The 24,512-nt window shown below is 40.3% G+C and overlaps 1 protein-coding gene across 15 annotated transcripts in view; it reads right to left on the minus strand.

Moving 5' to 3' along the window:
- The window catches only part of PARD3 (par-3 family cell polarity regulator), a 781,475-nt gene that overhangs the window by 180,557 nt on the left and 576,406 nt on the right, over window positions 1–24,512 (minus strand). For all 15 annotated transcript variants that reach the window (XM_080641367.1, XM_080641363.1, XM_080641381.1 and 12 more), the window contains one exon: window positions 20,431–20,673. In XM_080641367.1, the coding sequence (XP_080497493.1) occupies window positions 20,431–20,673 (243 nt within the window). The remainder of the gene's footprint in view (window positions 1–20,430; window positions 20,674–24,512) is intronic.

Below are 24,512 nucleotides of genomic sequence, written 5' to 3' on the forward strand. Positions count from 1 at the left end.
CTCCTAACTACCACCTCTCATGTTAGATAGGACTTCTAAGCTTTGGGAAAAACTACTATAAGCACATCCACTATTTTTTAGACTTTTAAACCAGATGTGGATGTTGCTAAAATGATTAATACTTTTATCAATGACCAATTACACATTAACTAATTTTCTTATAGTTTTTCCAGAAGTTACTAATTGGCAATGCCAGGGTTTCTCCTGTTCTTTCTCCCAAGAAAATAACTTTCAATGGACATTCATGACCTTCAGATGCTACCTAACTTTCTATAAAAAGCAAAAGCCCAGTAAGAAGTTTTTTAAGAAAATGTCACTGTCACTAATAACAACCTTAGTCTTTGAATCTTGACACATCTGTATTATTTGATAAGTACTGTGAACCTTTTAGGTGATCACAGGAAAGGAGTGTAAATAAACCATAAGCCTCCTATATTAACTTACATTAATCACTCATTACAGTCAACATCAGATTTTCACAAAACAATAAAGAAAACCGAAAACAAAACAAAACAAAAATAAAGGAAACAACAGAACACATATCTGACCAGAGTTTTACCTTAAGATCTACTTTGCCTTTGCTATTCTTTAATGTTTCCTCTTGGTCTTGCCTGAGGGTTACCTGTTACCTTTGCAAACCTCTATTAAAAATAGCTGGCAGAGGATTTAAAATGGTGGCAGAGTAAGTGGATGCTGCACAAACATGCTTCCAGGAACAAACTGGAATTACAACTAAAATACAGAAAAATTTCCTGAATAATCAACGGCAAACTTGCAGGAGACACCCCTAATACCCAAGGACCAAAAGTGGATACTGCATAAAAACTGATAGGAGGGGCGGAGGCACTAAAGGGGTGGCCAGGCGCCCACAGATACCAACTGAAGTCCTGGAGAGATATCTCAGCTCTGGGGGGTTGCACTGAGAACACTGGGATCTAAGCTGAGCCCCCAGCAGAGAGCACGAAAACTGAGAAGGTTACCCACATAACTTCTGGCTGTGAAAAGCAGTGAGGTGCTATCTGCCAGGGAGTGACAGCTGAAATTCAGGCACCCTCTTAAAGGGCCAATGCAAAAAAATCCCTGTGGAGCCAGCACAGGGAGGGTGAAGTGAACTGGAACTGTGAGAGCAGAAGTGAGGACTGGAGAATCAGGGAATAGAGCTCAGAAGGCAGACACCCTAAGTTTCCTGGGCTGAGTCATTGCCTCACACAGCATAAGATATCTTTCCCACATAGACATTTGATTGCCTGTGGGGGAAGACAGTTGACACACCCTATTGGAAAACACCTTGTCCTGGGTACACTTAAGAGCTTAAAAATAACAATTAGCCTCTAGGCAGAAGCAACTGCCCCAACCTGTTGAAAAAATAACTCTCGCCACTCCTGAGGATCATTGCCTGGGGGGCAATTCAACTCAGAATTCTATCAGTCCATAGGCAGAAGTGGTCTGTGGAGTCTTTGAGTCTTTGCCTGATCTAATTAGTCAGAAACAGCCTTTAACACGGTCCTGCACTAGAGATTGAGAGGTGTAGAGGATCTACATAATACATAGTCACAAACCCACACAGACAGCCAAAAAGAGGAGAAAAAGAAACAACACCCAAATGAAAGATCTAGAGAATAATCCAGAAGAAGAGATAAAAGAAAGAGATAAGAAATTTATCTGAAACAGAGTTCAGAGTAATGATGGTAAAAATGCTCAACAGCATGAAAAAAGGTATAGTAACTATGAAAAAAGAACAGTCTGAGATAAAGAATGAGATAACACAAATAAAGAACACATTGGATGGAATACATAGCAGATTAGGGGTAGCTGAGCATAGACTCAGTGAATTAGAAAACAGAGTTGAAAATATCACTCAATCAGAGAACCAAAAAGAAAAAAGCAACTAAAAAGCATGAGGACAGCTTAAGGTCGCTATGGGACAATGTGCAATGTAACAATAGTAGAAGAGCAGGTGTGCCAGAAGAGACAGAGAGGGAGAAGGAATAGAGAACATGTTTGAAGAAATAATGGCAGAAAACTTTCCTAACCTGGCAAAGGAAAAAGTCACACAAGTTCAGGAGGCACAGAGAATCCCAAGCAAGAAGAATCCAAACAGGCCCACGCCCAGGCACATAATAATTAAAATGCCAAAAATTAAAGACAAAGAGAGAATCTTAAAGGCAGCAAGAGAAAAGAAAACTGTTACCTACAAAGGAGATCTCATAAGGCTGACACCTGATTTCTCAACAGAAACTCTACAGGCCAGAAGGGAATGGCATGAACTACCCAAGGTAATGGAAAACAAGTATCTGAGACCAAGATTACTATATCCAGCAAGGCTATCATTCAAAATAGATGGTCAAATAAAGAACTTCCCAGACAAAAAAAAAAGGCTAAAGAGTATATCACCACCAAGCCAGTATTACAAGAAATGCTAAAGGAACTGCTCTAATGAGAAGAAACAGGGAGAGAAACCTAGCCATACAGAATTAAAATGTTAATAAGTAAGTACCTATCAATAATAACCTAAATGTAAATGGATTCAATGCTCCTATAAAAAGGCCTAAGGTAGGAAAAACTAGGATCCTGGCCTCAACACCACCCAGTCTGGTCTCAGACGCAAAATGGGACCCTGCAGCCACCGGGTACAGAGACCTGTGACCACAGCTGCAGACTTACAGACACCAAGATTCCAGACATCCCAGCCAAAGATTTTTGTGAGTCACAGAGCCCATCCCCCTCCCCACAGGCTGGCGGCAGTGCCATAGGAACTGCTAGACCCGCCCCTTGCAAGGCCGCAGCTCTGCTACAGGAATTTGAGCCTGGGAGCATGCAGACAGTGGGAATCTGTTCCCCGCAACACAATCAGGCAACCAAACCCCATGCCCATGCAGGGCAGCAGTGCCACCTGACTTCAATTCTGGGCAAGCGTACACGGAAGTCTGTTTTCTGCAGCGCAGGAGTGGACGTCCTGCCGACACAGTGCTACTGTGCAGCCCGGTCCCCCAAGAAGACTGGGGACCCTGATTCTCCGTGTGAGAAGCAACACTGAGCACTAGTGACTTGACTCTGTTTCTCATCGCATGCGCCTGGGATCCTGGATTCCCAGTGCATTCACACTAAGAGCCAGTGACTCCAATTCTTGGAGCATGCACACATAGGGACCCTGATTCTCGGTGTGAGGCCGCAACAGAGACTCTGATACTTGATTCTTGGTGCAGGCACAGGGGAACTCTGACTCCTGGCACGTGCTAGGGGGCTCTGAATTTCAGCACATGCCAGCGGGGTCTCTGTTTCAGCATGGCACAGGCGGGGCCCCTGATTCTAGGTGTGCGCATGAGGCTACACTGAGCACCGGTGACTCTGATCCTGGGCGAGTGTGGCCCCCACCAACCCATGGCAGCCACACGTCTTGGTGTCGGGGCTCTTCAGTGACACTCGGTTGGTGCGAAGCTCGCACTGCACACAGCCCAGGCTCATGCAACTCAACATTTGAACCTTCTGGTGATAGTCAGAATGGGGAGACGACACATCCCCAGAGGAAAGAAAATGAGGAGTCACCAAGACAAGGAATAAGTGAAGCAGAAGCATGCAACATGACAGAAAAATAAGTCAGAGTAATGGTCATACAGTTCATACACTGGATGGATGAGAAAATCAACAACCTATGCAAAAATCAGGAAGAAATCAAAAGTGATATAGCTACAATCAAAAACACCATGGAAAGTTTTAACAGTAGACTAGAAGAAGCAGAGGACCAAATTAGTGAGTTAGAAGATAAGGTAGAGAAACAAGCTCAATCTGAACAGCAACTGGAGAAAAAAAAAAATAAAAAGCAGGAGGAGAGCCTAAGGGAGCTTTGGGACAACATGAAATGAAGTAACATACATATAATAGGGCTGCCAGAAGGACAAGAAGAGCAACAAGGATTAGAAAATCTATTTGAAGAAATAATGACAGAAAACTTCCCAGATATGGAGAAGAAAAAAGTTACACAAGTACAGAGAGTCCCAAGCAAGATGAATCCCAAAAGACCCACACCAAGACACGTCATAATTACAATGCCAAATGATAACGACAAAGAGAGAATCTTAAAGGCTGCAAGAGAGTTCCTTACAAAGGATCCCCCATCAGATTATCAAATGATTTCTCAACAGAAACAAATCACGCTAGAAGGGAATGGAAGGAGGTATATAAAGTGATTCAAAGCAAAGGACTGAATCCAAAAATACTCTATCCAGGAAGACTATCAATTAAAATTGAAGAGAAAATCATGAGCTTTGCACACAAAAAAAGGCTAAGGGAGTTTATCACTACCAAGCCAGCAATGCAAGAAATGCTAAAGGGAATGTTATAAAAAAAGAAATAGAAAGGGAGGAAGGAACACAGGCATATAGTACAGAAATGGCTACAAACAAGTACCTATCAATAATAACATTAAATGTAAATGGATTAAATGATCCAATCTAAAGACATCGACTGAGTGAATGGATAAGAAAACACAACCCATATATATGCTGTATACAGGAGACCAACCTCAGAACAAGGGACTCACACAGACTGAAAGTGAAGGGATGGAAAAATATCTATCAGGCAAATGGAAATGAAAAAAAAAAAAAAAAAAAAAAAAAGCTAGGGTAGCAATACTTATACCTGACAAAATAGACCTCAAAGTGAAGACCATAACAAGAGACAAGAAAGGCCATTTCATAATTCTAAAGGGATTGATTCAACAAGAGGCTATAACTCTGGTAAACATTTATGCACCCAATGCAGGAGCACCAAAATACATAAAAAAACTTTTGGAAGATGTCAGGAGAGAGATTCACAGCAACAAAATCATAGTAGGAGACTTTAATACCCCATTAACATCACTGGATAAGTCCTCTAGACAAAAAATTAGCAAAGAAACATCAATCTTAAATGAATCACTACATCAGATAGCCTTAATTGACATCTTTAGAACATTCCACCCTAAAACTACAGAATATACATTCTTCTCAAGCGCACAAGGGCATTTTCAAAGATAGACCACATACTGGGTCACAGGCAAAGTCTCTCCAAATTCAAGAGGATTGCAATCATATCAAGCATCTTCTCAGATCACAATGGCATAAAATTAGAAATCAACTACAGTAAAAACAATCACAAAAATTCAAACACTTGGAGATATAGCACACTATTAAACAATTAGTGGGTTACCAAGGAAATCAAAGAAGAAATAAAACACATCCTGGAAACAAATGACAATGAAAACACAACAATCCAAAATCCTTGGGACACAGGGAAAGCAGTCCAGAGAGGGAAGTTCATAGCATTACAGGTCTACCTCAAAAAAAAAAAAAAAAAAAAAAGAAAAAGAAAAAGAAAGAAAGAAAGAAAAAGAGAAAATGGTAATAAACCATCTAACTCTGCAACTTGAAGAATTAGAAAGAGAGCAACAAGAAAAGCCCGGTGTGATCAGAAGGAAGGAAATAATAAAGATCAGAGCAGAAATAAATGACATAAAGACAAAAAAAAAAAAAAAAAAAAAACACCACACAGTACAAAAGATCAATGAAACCAAGAGCTGGTTGTTTGAAAGGATAAACAAGATTGATGAACCTCTAGCAAGGCTCACCAAAAAGCAAAGAGAGAGGACCCAAATAAACAAAATCAGAAACAAAAGAGGTGAAATAACAACAGACCCCACAGAAATATGAAGAATCATAAAAAAATACTACGAGAAACTCTACTCCAACAAACTTGTCAACCTAGAAGAAATGGACATATTCCTAAAAAAATACAATCTTCCAAAACCTAACCAGGAGAACTCAAAAAATCTGAATAGGCCGATAACTATGGAGGAAATTGAAGCAGTAATAAAAAAAAACACACAAAAAAACTTCCAACAAACAAAAGCCCTGGACCAGACAGCTTCATAGGGGAGTTTTATCAAACATTCAAGGAAGAAGTAAAACCTATCTTCCTCAGACTATTTCAAAAAATTCAAGAGGAAGGAGCACTTCCAAGCTCTTTCTATGAAACCAGCATTACCCTAATCCCAAAATCAGATAAAGGCAATACAAAGAAAGAGAATGACAGGCCAATATCCCTCATGAACACAGACACCAAAATCCTCAACAAAATTCTAGCAAATTGAATCCAGCAATACATCAGAAAGATCATACACCATGACCAAGTGGGATTTATCCCGGGATGCAAGGATGGTTCAACATCCGCAGATCAATAAATGTGATACCCCACATAAACAAACTGAGAGATAAAAACCACATAATCATATCCAGTGATGCAGAAAAAGCATTTGACAAAATCTCACACCCTTTCTTGATAAAAACTCTCAGCAAGGTGGGAATAGAAGGATCATACCTCAACATAATAAAATTGATATATGACAAACCCATAGCCAACATCATACTCAATGGGCAAAAACTAAAACCATTTCCCCTAAGAACAGGAAAAAGACAGGGACGCCCACTCTCTCCACTCCTCTTCGACATAGTACTGGAAGTACTAGCCATTGCGACCAGACAAGAAGAAGAAATAAAAGGCATCCAAATTGGAAAAAAAAAGAAGTAAAACTGTCCTTATTCGCAGATGACATGATATTGTACATAGAAAACCCCAAAGACTCCATCAAAAAACTACTAGACTTAAATGAATTCGGTAATGTGGCAGGATACAAAATTAACACCCAGAAGTCTATGGCTTTTCTATACACCAATAATGAACTCACAGAAAGAGAAATTAAAAAAGCAATCCAATTTACCATTGCAACAAAAAAATTAAGACACCTAGGAATAAAATTAACCAAGGAGACAAAGGACCTGTATTCAGAAAATTTCAGGACGCTAAAAAAAAAAAAAAAAAAAAAAAAAAAGAGATAGAGGAAGACATGAACACATGGAAGAATATACCTTGTTCATGGATTGGTAGAATCAACATCATTAAAATATCCGTACTACCCAAAGCAATCTATAAATTCAACGCAATCCCCATTAAAATACCAACAGCATACTTCAAAGTCTGAGAACAAATTCTCCAAAAACTCATCTGGAATTAAAAAAAAAGACCCTGAATAGCTGCAGCAATCTTGAGAAAGAAGAACAAAGTTGTAGGGATCATAATACCAGATATCAAGCTATACTCCAAAGCCACTGTTCTCAAAAATGCCTGGTACTGGCACAAGAACAGACATATAGACCAATGGAATAGAACAGAGAACCCAGAGATCGACACAAGCCGGTATGCGCAAAAATATTTGACAAAGGAGGCAAGACCATACAATGGATATAAGACAGTCTCTTCAATAAATGGGGTTGGGAAAACTGGACAGATACTTGCAAAAAATGAAACTAGACCACCAACTTACATACACAAAAATAAATTCAAAATAGATAAAGGACTGAAACATAAGATGGGAAAGCATAAATATTTTAGAAGAAGCCATAGGCAGCAAAAGAGCAGACATATGTCACAGCAATATCTTTACTGATACAGCTCCTAGGACAATGGAAATTAAGGAGAAAACAAACAAATGGGACTATCCTATATAATAAAAGGCTAATATGCAAATCGACTGAACAGCAGAACGACTGGTTGCTATGACACGCACTGACCACCAGGGAGAGCGCTGCTCAGCCAGAAACCAGGCTCATGGCTGGCGAGCACAGCAGCAGTGGTGGGAGCCTCTCCCGCCTCTGCGGCAGCACTAAGGATGTCCGACTGCTGGCTTGGCCTGCTCGGAGAGCGGGCCTAAGCATCAGTCAGACATGCCCTGAGGGCTCCCAGACTGTGAGAGGGCTCAGGCTGGGCTGAGGGATTCCCCTGAGTGCATGAATTTCATGTACTGGGCCTCTAGTATCAAAATAAAAAGCTTCTGCACAGCAAAAGAAACCATCAACAAAACAATAGGAAAGCCCAATGCAAGGGAGAACATATTTGCCAATGTTATCTCCGATAAGGGTTCAATCTCCAAAATTTACAGGGAACTCATACAACTTAACAAAAGAAAGATAAACAATCCAATCAAAAAATGGCCAAAGGACCTCAATAGACACTTTTTGAAAGAGGACATACAGAAGGCCGAGAGACATATGAAAACATGCTCAAACTCACTAATCATCCAAGAGATGCAAATCAAAACAATGAGGTACCATCTCACACCTGTCAGAATGGCTATCATCAACAAATCAATAAACAAGTGCTGGCGAGGATGCGGAGAAAACGGAACTCTTTTGCACTGCTGGTAGGAATGCAGACTAGTGCAGCTACTGTGGAAAACAGTATGACGTTTCCTCAAAAAATTAAAAATGGGTCAAGGGCATGTGACTTGGTTGCGGGCACATCCCCAGTGGGAGGTGTGCAGGAGGCAGATGATCGATGTTTCTGACTATCTATCACTCTTCCTTCCTCTCTGTAAAAAATCAATAAAATATATTTAAAAAAAAAATTAAAAATGGAACTCCCATTTGATCCAGTAATCCCACTTGTAGGAATATATCCCAAGAAAACAGAAACACCAATCAGAAAGGATATATGCACCGCTATGTTCATAGCAGCACAATTTACAATAGCTAAGATTTGGAAACAGCCTAAGTGCCCATCAGCAGACGAGTGGATTAGAAAACTGTGATACATCTACACAATTGAATACTATGCTGCTGTAAAAAAGAAGGAACTCTTACCATTTTCAACTGCATGGATGGACATGGAGAGCATTATAATAAGCGAAATAAGCCAATAGGAAAAAGATATATATCACACGATCTCACTCATTTGTGGAATATAATGAACAACATAAAGTGATGAATAAAAATAGAGCCACAGGAAAAAAAATATTTTAGAATATAATAGAAGTAATCCTGTATTTGTAGACTTTTACTATTTCCTACAACTTTTGTAATATTATACTATTTTAGCAGTTTGGTAATATTACTATATTTTAAATTTTTTTCTTGAAATGTTAATGTTTATTATATATAATATTATTATATTTAAAATTGTTTTTCTTGGAAAAAATAGCTGGCTGTAAATAAATAAAACAGACTCCTTGCAAAATGCAGCAGCCAAATAACACATAGATGCTATAGATGATATAATTGCAGTACATCTGTGGTTTTACAGGGGTATTGTAGAACAACTGTACCAGCGTGAGATATGGAAACTTATTAGAAATGCAAATTCTTAGGCTCCACTCCAGACCCACTGTATCAAAATCTGGAAGAGGGTTAATCAATCTGTGTTCAGGTGATTCTGATGCATGCTAAAGCTTCAGAAGCGCTAGTTTTAAATGAAACGTGTTCAAAGCCCAGCTTCCCTAGAGCAACGATGATATAGAACCATTATAAGCAAAAGCAGTAACAAGAGGGCAATTTATATCATTACAGTCCATCTCAAAAAACAAGAGAAATCCAAGTAAATAATTTAACATCACATCTTAAAGAACTAGAAAAAGAAAGCATTCAAAAGTCAGCAGAAAAAAGGAAATAATAAAAATTACAGCAGAATTGAATGAAATAGAGAACAAAAAGACTATACAAAATATTAATAAAACAAAGATCTGGTTCTTTGAAAAGATTATTAAAATTGACAAACCCCCGGCTAGACTCACTAAGAAAAAAATGTGAAAAGTCCCATATAAACAAAATCAGATATGAAAGAGAAATCACCACAGACATAAAAAGGAAAAATACTAAAATATTATGAAAGACTATATGTCACCAAATTCAATAATCTAGAAGAAATGGCTGACTTTTAGAAATATATAAACTTCCTAGACTAAATTATGAAAAATTGGAAATTCTAAATAGACCAATCAGCAGGGAGGAATTGAAACAATCATAAAAAACTTCCCCAAAAATAAAAAGTCCAGGAACAGATGGCTTCACCAGTGAATTCTACCAAATGTTCAAAAAAGATTTGAAACCTATCCTTCTCAAACTCTTCCAAAAAATTGAACAAGAGGCAATACTTCCAAACACATTTTATGACGCCAACATAACCCTGATACCAAAACCTAGCAAGGATAACACAAAAAATGAAAACTACAGACCAATATCTCTGATGACTACAGATGAAATAAATCCTAAACAAAATACTAGCAAATCAAATACAACAGTACATCCAAAAATAACACATCATGACCAAGTGGGGTTCATTCCAGGGGCAAAAGAATGGTTCAACATATGCAAATTAATCAATGTAATACACCACATTAACAAAAGATAAAAATCAAATGATCTTATCAATAGATGAAGAAAAAGCAAGCAGCTAATAAGATAAAACATCCATTTATGATTCAAACACTCAGTAAAATAGGAATAAAAGGAAAGTACCTCAACATAATAAAGGCCATAAACCATCAGCTAATATTATATACAATGGTGAAAAACTGAAAGCTTTCCTCTTAGATCAGGAACAAGACAAGGATGTCCACTCTCACCACTCTTATTCAACATAGATCTGGAAGTCCTAACCAGAGCAATAAGGCAAGAGAAAGAAATAAAAATCACTGAAATAGGGGAAGAAAGAAGTAAAACTGTCACTTTTTGCAGATGATATGATTCTGTATATAGAAAACTCCAAAACTCACAAAAAAAAAAAACCCAAACAAACCAAACTATTAGAAATAACAAAGAAATACAATAAAGTTGCAAGTTACAAAATCAAAGTACAAAAATCTACTGCCTTTCTGTATATTAACAACAAAACTTCGAAAAAGAAGTGGGAAAAAATACCTTTTGCAATTGCAACCAAAAGAATAAAATACCAAGGAGTAACTTAACAGAGAACATGAAAGACCCATATACTGAAAACTAGACGCCAGGTGCACAAAATTCGTGCACGGGGGGGGGGGGGGGTCCCCTCAGCCCAGCCTGCACCCTCTCCAATCCGGGACCACTCGGGGAACATCCCTCTCACAATCCAGGACCATTGGCTCCTAACTGATCACCTGCCTGTCTGCCTGATCGCCCCTAACTGCTCCCCCACCAGCCTGCTAGCTCCCAACTGCACCTCTCCCACCCCTGCCAGCCTGGTCGCCCCTAACTGCCCCCACCGCCGGCCTGGTCACCCCCAACTGCGCACCCCCCGCTGGCCTGGTCCCCCTCTCTGCTCCCCCTGACGACCCGGTTGCCCCCAACTGCCCCCCCCCCCGCTGGCCTGGTCCCCATCACTGCCCCCCCTGCCGGGCTGGTCACCCCCAACTGTACCCCCCTGAGGGCCTGGTCACCCCACGCAGCCTGCTGTTCAGTTGTTTGGTCGCCCCTCACTGACCACCCCCTGCCGGCCTGGTTACCCCACGCAGCCTGCTGCTCAGTCGTTTGGTTGTCCCTGACTAACCCTCCTGCCAGTCTGGTCACCCCATGTAGCCTGTTGGGTCGTCCATTCAGTTGCAATGGTTGCTTAGGCTTTTATATATAGATTACAAAGCATTAATAAGAGATTGAAAAAGACACAACAAAATGAAAAAATATCCCGTGTTTATGGATTGGAAGAATCAACACAGTTAAAATGGCCATATTGGAGAGAAAACAAATGGCGGCAGAATAGACAGATGTGTCCCGAGCTTTGTCCTGGAGCAGATAGAAAGAACAGCTGAGGGTCGCATGGGGAGTGTCTGTTGGTGAGTTAAGGGACAGCTATACTCCAGGAGAAGGTGGGGGACTGCTGGACGAGGGTCCCCTGACCGGGCAGCCCTCACTGCTGCTGGGTTCCCTCCTGGAGCCACCGGCTCAGACACGGAGACCGCGCCATCTTGAAGGGGAAAGTGGATGTTATCAAAAGCCTGAAAATCTACAACTGTGGCACCCATTGAACAGCTGTGATCCCCAGAGCACCGGTCCCCAATTGGCGCAAACACGTGGATTCAGAGGAGCTCTACACTCTTACCCTTCTCCTGCTTTAGATTCTCCCTATTCTTTCTTTTTACCCCCTGTTAAAATTTCACCCTACTTATATATCTAATTTCCAATCCCCTGCTCCAAGTTCATACACACCTCTCTCTTCTCTGTCTTCACTATGCAAAAAATTGATTTTCTCTCTATCCTTTTGTTGTTGTTTGCTTGAATGTTGATTATATCGATATTTTATGCTTCTTTGTGAGATTGTTTAGATTATTCTCTTTTTTGTTTTCTTTTGTTTTGTTTTTGTTTTTTGCTTCTGTTTCCCTCGCCTCGCTTGATATTAGTTGTTGTTTGTAGTTTGTATTCATCTCCAGGTACTTGTTGCTGGCATTTGCTGGGATTAGTGGCTGTTCTATTGGAGTTTTCTCCCCATATCTATAGTTTGTTCCCCTTTTTTTCTTATTCTCTTTCTTTTCTCTCTTACTTTTTTTTTTCCTTTTCCCAATTGCATTTTGGCACTCCTTTCTTTCTTTTTATTTTTTTTCTCATCTTCTTTCTCTCCTTTCCCCTAATTTGCCTTTCCCTGGTGGTCACCTTTATTTGGGGTTATTAATACCGTGAATACATTTCTGTTCAGTGCCTTGTGTGTTGCACCTGGTTGTGTTGTATTTTGTGCCTTTAAATCAACACAAGAGAGAACTACATAACCAGACACCCGGAGAAGCAGAGACCATGGGGAGACAAAGAAACAGCCCACATATGAAAGAAAAGCAAGCATCACCAGAAAAAGAAGTAAACGAAATGGAGGCAAGCTACCTGTGAGAGAAAGAATTCAGAGAAATGGTCATAAGGTGGCTGAAAAGAATGGAAGACAAATTTGACAATATGAGTAAGAACCAAGAGGAAATGAAGAACCAAGAAGAAATGAAAAATGACATCGCTGCTGTAAAGAACTCAATAGAAAGCATCAAGAGTAGACTAGAAGAAGCAGAGGACCGCATCAGTGAGCTAGAAGACAAGATGGGAAAAAATACCCAAGTAGAGCAACTTCTAGAAAAAAAATTAAAAGGCAGGAGGAGAGCCTAAGGGAAGTTTGGGACAACACGAAACAAAACAACATCCGCATAATAGGGATGCCAGAAGGAGATGAAACTGAGCAAGGAATAGAAAACCTGTTTGAAGAAATAATGACAGAAAACTTCCCTGATATAGGGAAGAAAAAACCCACACAAATCCAAGAAGCTCACAGAGTCCCAAGCAAAATGAACACCAAAAGACGGACGCCAAGGCACATTATTATTAAATTGGGAAACACCAAAGAAAAAGTAAGAATCTTAAAAGCGGCCAGAGACAGAAAGTTACCTACAAAGGAACCCCCATCAGACTAGCAACTGATTTCTCAACAGAAACTCATCAGGCCACAAGGGAATGGAATGAAATATACAAAGTCATGCAAAGGAAGGGTCTGAATCCAAGAATACTGTACCGAGCAAGGCTATCAATCAAATTGAAGGTAAAATCAGGAGCTTCACAGACAAAAAAGGACTAAGGGAATTTATTACCACTAAACCAGCAATGCAAGAAATGCTAAAGGGTCTGCTGTAAAAAAAAAAATAAAGAAATTGGAAGCGAAGAAGGAACACATGGGTAAAGAATAAAAATGGCAACAAATAAGAACCTATCAATAATAACCTTAAATGTAAATGGATTAAATGCCCCAATCAAAAGACACAGGGTAACAGATTTGATAAGAAAACACGACCCATATATCAGCTATCTACAAGAAACCCACCTCAGGAAAAAAGACACACACAGACTGAGGATGAAGGGATGGAAAAAGGTTTTTCAGGCAAATAAAAATGAAAAGAAAAATAAAGCTGGGGTAGCAATACTTATATCTGACAAATTAGATCTCAAAGTGAAGGACATAACAAGAGATAAGGAAGGCCACTTCATAATACTAAAGGGAGCAATCCAACAAGAAGACATAACTTTGTTAAACATATAAACACCCAATACAGGAGCAGCCAAATACATAAAAAAACTCCTGGAGGATATTAAAGGAGAGATTGATAGCAGTACAATCACAGTAGGGGACTTTAATACCCCACTATCACCATTGGACAAATCCTCTAAACAAAAAATCAGCAAAGAAACATCAATCCTAAATGACTCACTAGACCAGATAGAATTAATTGACATCTTAAGAACATTTCACCCCAAAGCCACAAAATATACATTCTTCTTAAGTGCACATGTGTCATTTTCAAAGACAGACCATATGTTGGGTCTTAGGCAAAGTCTCTTCAAATTCAAGAAGATAGATACCATATCAAGCATCTTCTCAGATCACAGTGGCATAAAAGTGGAAATCAACTACAATCAAACAATCCAAAAAAATAAAACACATGGAGACTAAACAGCATGCTATTAAACAATGACTGGGTTACCAGAGAGATCAAGGAAGAAATAAAAAACATCATGGCAACAAATGACAATGAAAACACAACAATCCAAAATCTATGGGACATAGTGAAAGCAGTCTTGAGAGGGAAGTTCATAGCTCTACAAGCCTACTGCAAAAAACAAAAAACAATGGTTATAAATTACCTAACCCTACAACTCAAAGAGTTAGAAAGAGAGCAACAAGAAAAGCCCAGTGTAAGCAGAAGGAAGGAGACAATAAAGATCAGAGCGGAGATAAATGACATTGAGACAAAAAAAAAAAAATACAAAAGATCAACAAAACCAAGAGCTGGCTCTTTGAAAGGATAAACAAGATTGATGAACCTCTAGCCAGGCTCACCAAGAAGCAAAGAGAGAGGACCCAAATAAACAAAATGAGAAATGAAAGAGGTGAAATAACAACAGACCCGACTGAAATACAAAGGATTGTTAAAAAACACTATGAATAACTCTATTCCAACAAATTGGGCAACCTGGAGTAAATGGACAAATTCCTAGAAAAATATAACCTTCCAAAACTCAATCAGGAAGAATCTAAACATCTTGATAGGCCAATAACTATGGAAGAAATTGAAGCAGTCATCAAAAAGCTTCCAGCAAACAAAAGCCTGTGGCCAGATGGCTTCACAGGGGAGTTTTACTAAACATTCAAGGAAAAACTAAAACCTACGCTCCTCAGACTATTCCAAAAAAATTCAAGAGGATGGGACAATTCCAACCTCCTTCTCTAAAGGCAGCATCACCCTAATACCAAAACCAGATAAAGGCAACACAATGAAAGAGAATTACAGGCCAATATCCCTCATGAATATAGATGCCAAAATCCTCAACAAAATTCTAGCTATTCGGATCCAGCAGTACATCAGAAAGAACATACACCATGACCAAGTAGGATTTATCCCAGGAATGCAAGGATGGTACAATATCTGCAAATCAATAAACGTGATACATCACATAAACAAATTGAGAGATAAAAATCACAGCCATATCAATTGATGCAGGAATAGCATTTTACAAAATCCAACACCCTTTCTTGATAAAAAACTCTCAACAAGGTGGGAATAGAAGGATCATACCTCAACATAATAAAAGCTATATATGATAAACCCACAGCTAACATCATACTCAATCGGCAAAAACTAAAACCATTTCCCCTAAGAACAGGAACAGGACAGGGATGCCCATTCTCACCACTCCTGTACGACATAGTACTGGAAGTATTAGCCATTGCAATTAGACAAGAAGAAGAAATAAAAGGCATCCAAATTGGAAAAGAAGAAGTAAAGCTGTCCTTATTTGCAGATGACATGATACTGTACATAAAAAACCCGAAAGACTCCATCAAAAAAACAATAGACTTAATAAATGAATTCGGCAATGTAGCAGGATACAAAATTAATGCCTAGGAATCTATGGCATTTCTATACACCAATAGGAACTTACAGAAAGAGAGACTAAAAAAGCAATCCCATTTACCATTGCACCAAAAAAAATAAGATACCTAGAAATAAACTTAACTAAGGAGGTAAAAGACCTATATGCGGAAAACTACAGGACACTGAAAAAAGAGATAGAGGAAGACATAAACAGATAGAAGAACATACCATGTTCATGGATTGGGAGAATCAACATCATTAAAATGTCCATACTACCTAAAGTAATCTATAGATTCAATGCACTCCCCATTAAAATACCAACGTCATATTTCACAGACCTAGAAAGAACCTTCAAAAAATTCATCTGGAATAAAAAAAGACCCCAAATAGCCACAACGGTCCTGAGAAAGAAGAACAAAGTAGGTGGGATCTCAATACCAGATTTTAAGCTGTATTACAAAGCTGCTGTTCTCAAAACTGCCTGGTACTGGCACAAGAACAGACATATAGATCAATGGAATAGAATACAGAATCCAGAAATCGACCCAAACCACTATGCTCAATTAATATTTGACAAAGGAGGCATGAACATACAATGGAGTCAAGACAAGTCTCTTCAATAAATGGTGTCGGGAAAATTGGACAAATATATGCAAAAAATGAAACTAGACCACCAACTTACACCATACACAAAAATAAACTCAAAATGGATCAAGGACTTAAACATACGACGAGAAACCATAAAAATACTAGAGGAATCCACAGCCAGAAAAATCTCTGACATATGCCGAAGCAATTTCTTCACTGATACTGTCCCTAGGGCAATGGAAACTAAAGAGAAAATAAACAAATGGGACTACATCAAAATAAAAAGCTTTTGCCCAACAAAGGAGAACATCAATAAAACAACACGAAAGCCCACTGCATGGGAGAACATATTTGCCAATGATATCAACAATAAAGGTTTAATCTCCAACATTTACAGAGAACTCATGCAGCTTAACAAAAAGAAGATAAACAACCTTATCAAAAAATGGGCACCTGATCTAAATAGACACTTTTCGAAAGAAGACAGAAGGAAGGCCAAGAGACATATGAAAACCTGCTCAAAATCACTAATCATCAGAGAGACGCAAATCAAAACAACAATGCAGTACCATCTCACACCTGTCAGAATGGCTATTATCAACAAATCAACAAATGACAAGTGCTGGTGAGGATGCAGAGAAAAAGGAACTCTACTGCACTGCTGGTGGGAATGCAGACTGGTGCAGCCACTGTGGAGAATAGTATGGAGTTTCCTCAAAAAAACTAAAAATGGAGCTCCCATTTGACCCAGTGATCCCCCATCTAGAAATATATCCCACGAAACTAGAAACATCAATCAGAAAGAATATATGCACCCCTATGTTCATAGCAGCACAATTCACCATAGCTAAGATTTGGAAACAGCCTAAGTACCCAACAGCAGATAAGTGGATAAAAACTGTGGTACATCTACCCAATGGAATACTACGCTGCGGTAAAAAAAAGAGTTCTTACCATTTGCAACATGGATGGAGATGGAGAGCATTATGCTAAGTGAAATAAGCCAGGCAGAGAAAGATAAATATCACATGATCTCACTCATTTGTGGAATATAATGAACAACATAAACTGATGAACAAAAAGAGATTCAGAGACAGGGAAACATCAATCAGAACGTCAAACTTCAGGGAAGGTAAGGGAGCGTGGGGGTAAGGAGGAGAGATCAACCAAAGGACTTATATGCATGCATATAAATCTAATCAATGGACATAGACAACAGTGGGGTGGGGTCATGAATGGGACGTGGAGGGTAATGGGGGAATAAGGACACATATGTAATACCTTAATCAATAAAGAAATTAAAAATAAATAAATAAATAAATAACTGATGAAAGGTAGAGATTTAAAAAAAAATAAAAATAAAATGGCCATATTACCCAAAGCAAAATACAGATTTAATGCAATCCCCATCAAAATCCCATGTCATTTTTTAAAGAACTAAAAAGAGAAATAATTAGATTTATTGGAATCATAAAAACCCCCAAATAGCCAAAGGAATCTTGAGAAAAAAGAATGAAGGTGGGGGTATCATACTACCTGACTTCAAATTATACTACAGAGCTATGATAATGAAAACAGCATATTATTGGCAGAGAAACAGACACACAGAGCAATGGAACAGAATAGAACCAAATGTATATGGACAAATAATTTTTGACAAAGGAGCCAGAAACACACAAAGGAGTAAAGATAGTCTCTTCAATAAATGGTGCTGAGAAAACTGGAAAGCCACATGCAAATGAATGAAACTGCATTACAGTTTGTCCCCATGTACAAACATTAATTCAAAATGGATCAAAGACCTAAATATAAGACAGGAAATAGCCCTAACCGGTTTGGCTCAGTGGATAGAGCGTTGGCCTGCGGACTAAAGGGTACCAGGTTCGATTCTGGTCAAGGGCATGTACCTTGGTTGCGGACACATCCCCAGTAGGGGGTGTGCAGGAGGCAGCTGATCGATGTTTCTAACTCTCTATTCCTCTCCCTTCCTCTCTGTAAAAAAATCAATAAAATATATATTTAAAAAGGACAGGAAATAATAAGTTACATAAAAGAAAACATAGGTACCAAACTTATGCACCTTGATAATAGAGAACATTTTATGAATTTAACTCAAGGGCAAGGGAAGTAACAGTAAAATTAAATGAATGGGACTATATCAAACTAAAAAGCTTCTGCACAGCAAAAGAAACTGAGAACAAAACAAAGAGGCAGCCAACCAGATGGAAGATGATATTTGCAAATAGATGCTCCAACAAAGGTTTAATTTCCAAAATATATAAACAACTCATAAAACTCAATACCAAATAAACAACCAAATCAAAAAGTGGGCAGATCTTAAAATATACCTCTCCCAAGAAGACACAGGAACAGCCAATAAATATATGAAAAGATGTTCAACCTCACTGGTAATTAAGAAAATGCAAATCAACACTACAATGAGATACCACCTCACACCTGTTAGAGTGGTCATTATCAACAACACAAGCAATAACAAGTGTTGGAGAAGTTATGGAAAAAGAGGAACCCTCATTCTCTGCTGGTGGGAATGTAGGTTGGTACAACCACTAAAGAAAGTAGTCTGGCAATTCCTCAAAAAATTAAGAATAGAGCTACCATACAATCCAGTAATTCCTCTTCTGGGTATGTACCGAAAAAACTCGAAAACATGTATGTGCAAAGATACACCCCTATGTTCATTGTAGCATTATTCACAGTAGTTAAGACATGGAAACAACCAAAGTGTCCCGTGACAGAGGACTGAACAAAGAAGATGTGGTACATATATGCAACAGAATACTAGTCAGCCATCAGAAAGGATGAAATGGCGTCATTTGCAACAACATGGATGGACCCTGAGAATATTATGCTAAGTGAAATAAGTCAGTCAGAAAAAGCTAAGAACCATATGATTTCACTCATGTGGGATATAAAAACTGAAACTCATGAAAACAAACAGCAGTGTGGTGGTTGCCCGAGGGAAGGGGATAGGAGGTCCCAATATATAAGATAGGAGAAGATTTGACTTTGGGTGGTGGGCACTCAGAGCAATATACAGATCGTATAACACAGAAATCCATACCTGAAATCCATATAATCATATTAACCAATGTCACCTCAATAAGTGTAATAAAAAAAGGAAAAATAAAATAAAACCATTATAAGATGTGATGGGATTAGCACATTATTTATGACAATAAATAATGCATAATGCATAATGACAAAGAAATTAATATTATTTTCTTTGTGAACTAAACTTTATATGATGTTTAAATATATAATTGAAGGGTGTTTAAATATACAGTATAAATGAAGGGATTGAAAAAGATCTGTGTTTAAACTGTTTCAGATAAAATTTGAAATTAGAGCCATGGTTGGCAAACTGCGGCTCGCGAGCCACATGTGGCTCTTTGGCCCCTTGAGTGTGGCTCTTCCACAAAATACCACGGCCTGGCGAGTCTATTTTGAAGAAGTGGCATCAGAAGAAGTTTAAGTTTAAAAAATTTGGCTCTCAAAAGAAATTTCAATCGTTGTACTGTTGATATTTGGCTCTGTTGACTAATGACTTTGCTGACCACTGGTAGAGAGCCATTAACATACAGTTAGCCTTACACTACTTTGAGATACAATGATACATAAACAGACCTGCATCTGTGGCGATTAACAAGCAAGTTGAAAATTGGCTATACTGCACATCTCATTCACTAATTCTTTCATCATATAAAATCATGTCACCAAAAAAAAGTGGCCCTTCTTAATAAATCACAATTAGAACAAATCATGTCAGTCACCATCTATTGAATTACCACAACTAGAGGCTCTCCTAGTAATAAAGGCAAATACAGCTTTAGTACAAGAGCCATCATTTCAAGTTTGCTTTTTATTTGAGTTAGTTAGAACTAAAGGTTAGTTCTCTGGTCTAAAACCATTTTAAGAACAAGATGAAATATGTTGACATTATTAGAAAAGCTATCAAAACCTCTGCTGCTCTTTCCACTATGTTTCAGTTTGTGTAAAAATACTTTCAGACACAACAGCTTTTTTAAGGTCATTAATGAAAGGCAGTCCTGGTTTATGGACTGATGATCAATCTACTCCCTTGTCAAAAACTGTATCAAATTGATTTCAATTGATTTGAAAGCAATATCCTGATTGCTCCTAGAACTTACCTGTCTACAGGTGAAGGTTTGGAATTCCGCGACTTCTTTACTTGGGCATACAAAGCATCCATCATATGTCCATCTCTTGGGCTTTGGGGTCTGGCATTGAGAGCCAGGGAACCCTCATAGGAAGAAATTCCCCCATACATCAACTCATCATCACAGCCAAATGTCCGATGAAAATCTTGAATTTCAGCATAGTCACGTTCCCGAGCTTGCCGTTCTCTAAATTCTCGAGTTTTGGCTTGAATCCTGTAAAATTAGAACGAAGTTGAAATAAGAAAAGCTATGTCTCCTCTAAGAACTGCATATAGAAACATTCATCAAAATATGTTGTAAAATAGGGGAGAGAAACCAAGATGGAGGCATAGGTAAACACCTGAACTTGCTGCCCACACAACCACTTCAAAACTACAACTAAAAGACAAAACAGACATCATCCAGAACCACAGGAAGGCTGGCTGAGTGGAAATTCTACAACTAGAAGGGGAGAGAAAAGCACATTGAGACTCACAGGAGCTGCAGAAGTAAAGGCAGAGGTACGGAGGCACTCGCGTGAAGAGGGCTGGCAACTGAGTATGCAGCTGTCTTTTTCAAGCAGGAGGGAGACACAAGCTCCCAACTGCTCTGAACTCCAGTTCCGGGTGAGACTCTGGGGACCCAGACTCATTCGGGTAGAAACTGGACTGCCTGGCATCGGGTGGAACACGAGGGTGGCTTTCTCTCAGAGGTGTTTGCAGTGATTACTGCAGGACACTGAGACCCGGGGGCCTCTTAGGGTAGGGCTGACGGGAAGCCATTGCTGTTTGCTCCACCCTGAGACCCTGCCCCAACCAAGCTGTGCACAGAGGCTTTTGCATATGAATGGCCTGGTCCTTTGAAATCTAAAATTACCTAACAAACTGCAGCTGAGTCAGAGAGACCCAGAACATCCCAAAGAAGGCCCAAGGCCCCACAGCAGCCTAAACTGCTTCACAGCTGGGCCTCATCTGGGCACTTCCAAAGCCCAAACAAAGAAGAGGAATCTGCAGCTCTCTCCGTAGCTCCTGCTGGGTGGCCTCAGGCAGAGGCTAAATTAGCACCTCCTTGGAGATCCAAGAGCCAGTGTACCCAGGGGTCAGAGTGGGACCATCCAGATTACAACTCCTCAGATTCATAAGGGAAACACTCAGGGGGCAGATTCAGTGAGCACCAAAGCCCCACTGAAGCAAGACTTGCCTCATAAGGGTGTCTCCAGCACAGAAGTTCTCCTATTGTAGACACAGCTGATCCTCACAGCCAATTGGCCTGGAGGTGAAGTCCTCCCAGTGATACCAACAGCAATCAAGGCTTAACTACAACAAGACTGTGCACACAGCCACAAAGGGGTGCACCAAGAGTGTCCACCTCAGGTAATTAGGGAGGCTGAGCCACTGGGCCCTATAGGACACCTAGCACACAAAGTCACTCTATCAACAAAGGGAAGCAGCCAAAATGCGAAGACAAAAAAACAGGTCACAAATGAAAGAAATGGAGGAAAGCAAATGACTGGATATAGAGTTCAAAAGCACAGTTATAAGGTTTTTCAAGAATTTTCTAGAAACCACCGATAAATTTAGTGAGATCCTCGAGGATATGAAAAAGGACCAACTAGAAATTAAGCATACACTGACTGAAATCTTATCTAATAAAACAGAAACATGCAAATGGACCTTACCTCTGCTACGCCCACAAGCCACGCCCACCAGCCAATCAGGAGTATGCAAATTAACCCAACAAAGATGGAGGTTAATTTGCATACACAGGCGCTGAGCAGCCTGGGTCCCGGGAACATCCTCAGGACCCAGGCCACTCCTAGCCTGTAGGCCCACACTTAGGCCCTGAGCAGCAGGGGTCCCAGAACACCCCCGGCCACTCCGGGACTATGGGTGCAGCCACTTGCACATGCTGTGGCACCAAGTAGCAGTTTGGGTCCATGCCCCCAGCCGGGTGCCCATGACCAGGGGCTGGCTGCTGGCCTCTGGAGCATGCGGAGACCCTGGCAGCTGCCGCTGTGTGCAGCCCAGGGGTCACTGCATGACCCCCAGCCCGGTGCCCACTACGGGGCTGGCTGCTGGCCTCAGGGGCATTCGGAGACGGGGATGTTCCCACCATGCCCCGCCGCTTGCGCGTGCGCCAGCGCCAAGCGCGGCTCGTGTCCACGTCCCCAGCCTGGCGTCCATGATGCGGGAGCTGGCTGCTGGCCTCTGGGGTGTGCGGAGACCCCAGCGGCCGCCGCTGTTCGTGTCCCAAGGGTCCCCATATGCCCCCCAGCCCAGTGCCCACGATGGGGGTGCTGGCTGCTGGTCTCTGGGGTGTGCGGAGACCCTGGCAGCCACACCGGATGGCGGAGACACCCCCCTAGCCCAGTGGATACAATGCAGGGGCCACATGAGCTGCAGAGGAAACACCATTTTAAAATATATATATATATATATATTATTGATTTTTTTACAGAGAAGAGGGGAGAGGGATAGACAGTTGGAAACATCAATGAGAGAGAAACATCGATTAGCTGCCTCCTGCACACTCCTCACTGGGGATGTGCCTCCAACCAAGGTACATGCCCTTAACAGGAATCAAACCTGGGACCCTTCAGTCTGCAGGCCAACACTCTATCCACTGAGCCAAACCAGTTCGAGAGTAAAAACCTTTTCTAACTGCTCATTGGTTAAGCTCCCTGTATTCTGCCACTTGCAGTGTTCTTGGTAACTTGGGTTATAAGAATCCAAGAAGGTGATCTAGGGTTTTTCCACCACATTCCTGGAGGAGAAAACGAAGGTCCGCTGCTGGAGGGGCTAAGATATGTCATATCCTGCCCTAGCTGGTTTGGCTCAGTGGATAGAGCCTTGGCCTGCTGACCGCAGGGTCCAGGTTTGATTCTGATCTCCTTCCTGGCCAGGGCCCAGGTCAGGGCTCATGCAGAAGGCAACCAATCAAAGTGTCTCTCTCACATTGATGTTTCTCTCTGTCTCTCCCCCTCTCTTCCACACTCTCTAAAAATCAATGGAAACATTTCCTCAGGTGAGGATAAAAAAAAAAAAAAAAAAGAAAGAAATGTCATATCCTATGAAAGACACATCTTGAAAATGCCAATGAAAGTTGTCATTTTTTCACAGTGAAGGGACTAGAGTCCGTGTTGATGAAAACACCTTGGTGGCTGCAGTGGCTGGCAGTGGCTGCAGCAGCGGGGTAATGGTGCTGGCGCCTTCTTTTGATCAGCCCGGTCACCTCCCACAGAGGGTGGCCAGACTGTGGCTGAGGTCTGCTCCCTATCAGCCGTCAGTAGGACATCTCCAGAGGGCTCCCAGTCTGTGAGAGGGGGCAGGCTGGGGTGAGGGAATGCCCCACGGTGCACGAATTTCGTGCACCAGGTCACTAGTAAAGAATAATATACAGAGATCCAACAGCAGACTAGAGGATCCCAAGAATCAAGTCAAAGATTTGAAATACAAAGAAGCAAAAAAACACCCAACCAGAAAAGCAAAAAGAAAAAGGAATCCAAAAATATAAAGATAGTGTAAGAAGCCTCTGGGACAACTTCAAGCATACCAACATCCGAATTATGGGGATGCCAGATGAAGAGAGAGAGCAAGATACTGAAAACCTATTTGAAGAAATAATGACAGAAAACTTACCCCACCTGGTGAAAGAAATAGACTTTCAAGTCCAGGAAGCGCAGAGAACCCCAAACAAGAGGAATCCAAAAAGGACCACACAAAGACACATCATAATTAAAATGCCAAGAGCAAAAGACAAAGAGAGAATATTAAAAGCAGCAAGAGAAAAACAGTTAATTACCTACAAGGGAGTACCCATATGATTGTCAGCTGATTTCTCAACAGAAACTATGCAGGCCAGATGGGAATGGCAAGAAATATTCAAAGTGATGAATAGCAAGAACCTACAACCAAGATTACTCTACCCAGCAAAGCTATCATTCAGAATTGAAGGTCAGATAAAGAGCTTCATAGATAAGAAAAAGCTAAAGGAGTTCATCATTGCCAAACTAGTATTATATGAAATGCTGAAAGGTATTCTTTAAGAAGAGGAAGAAGAAGAAAAAGGTAAAG

Source organism: Plecotus auritus (assembly GCF_963455305.1).
Source record: "Plecotus auritus genome assembly, chromosome: 1".
In the NCBI taxonomy this organism is placed as follows: domain Eukaryota; kingdom Metazoa; phylum Chordata; class Mammalia; order Chiroptera; family Vespertilionidae; genus Plecotus; species Plecotus auritus.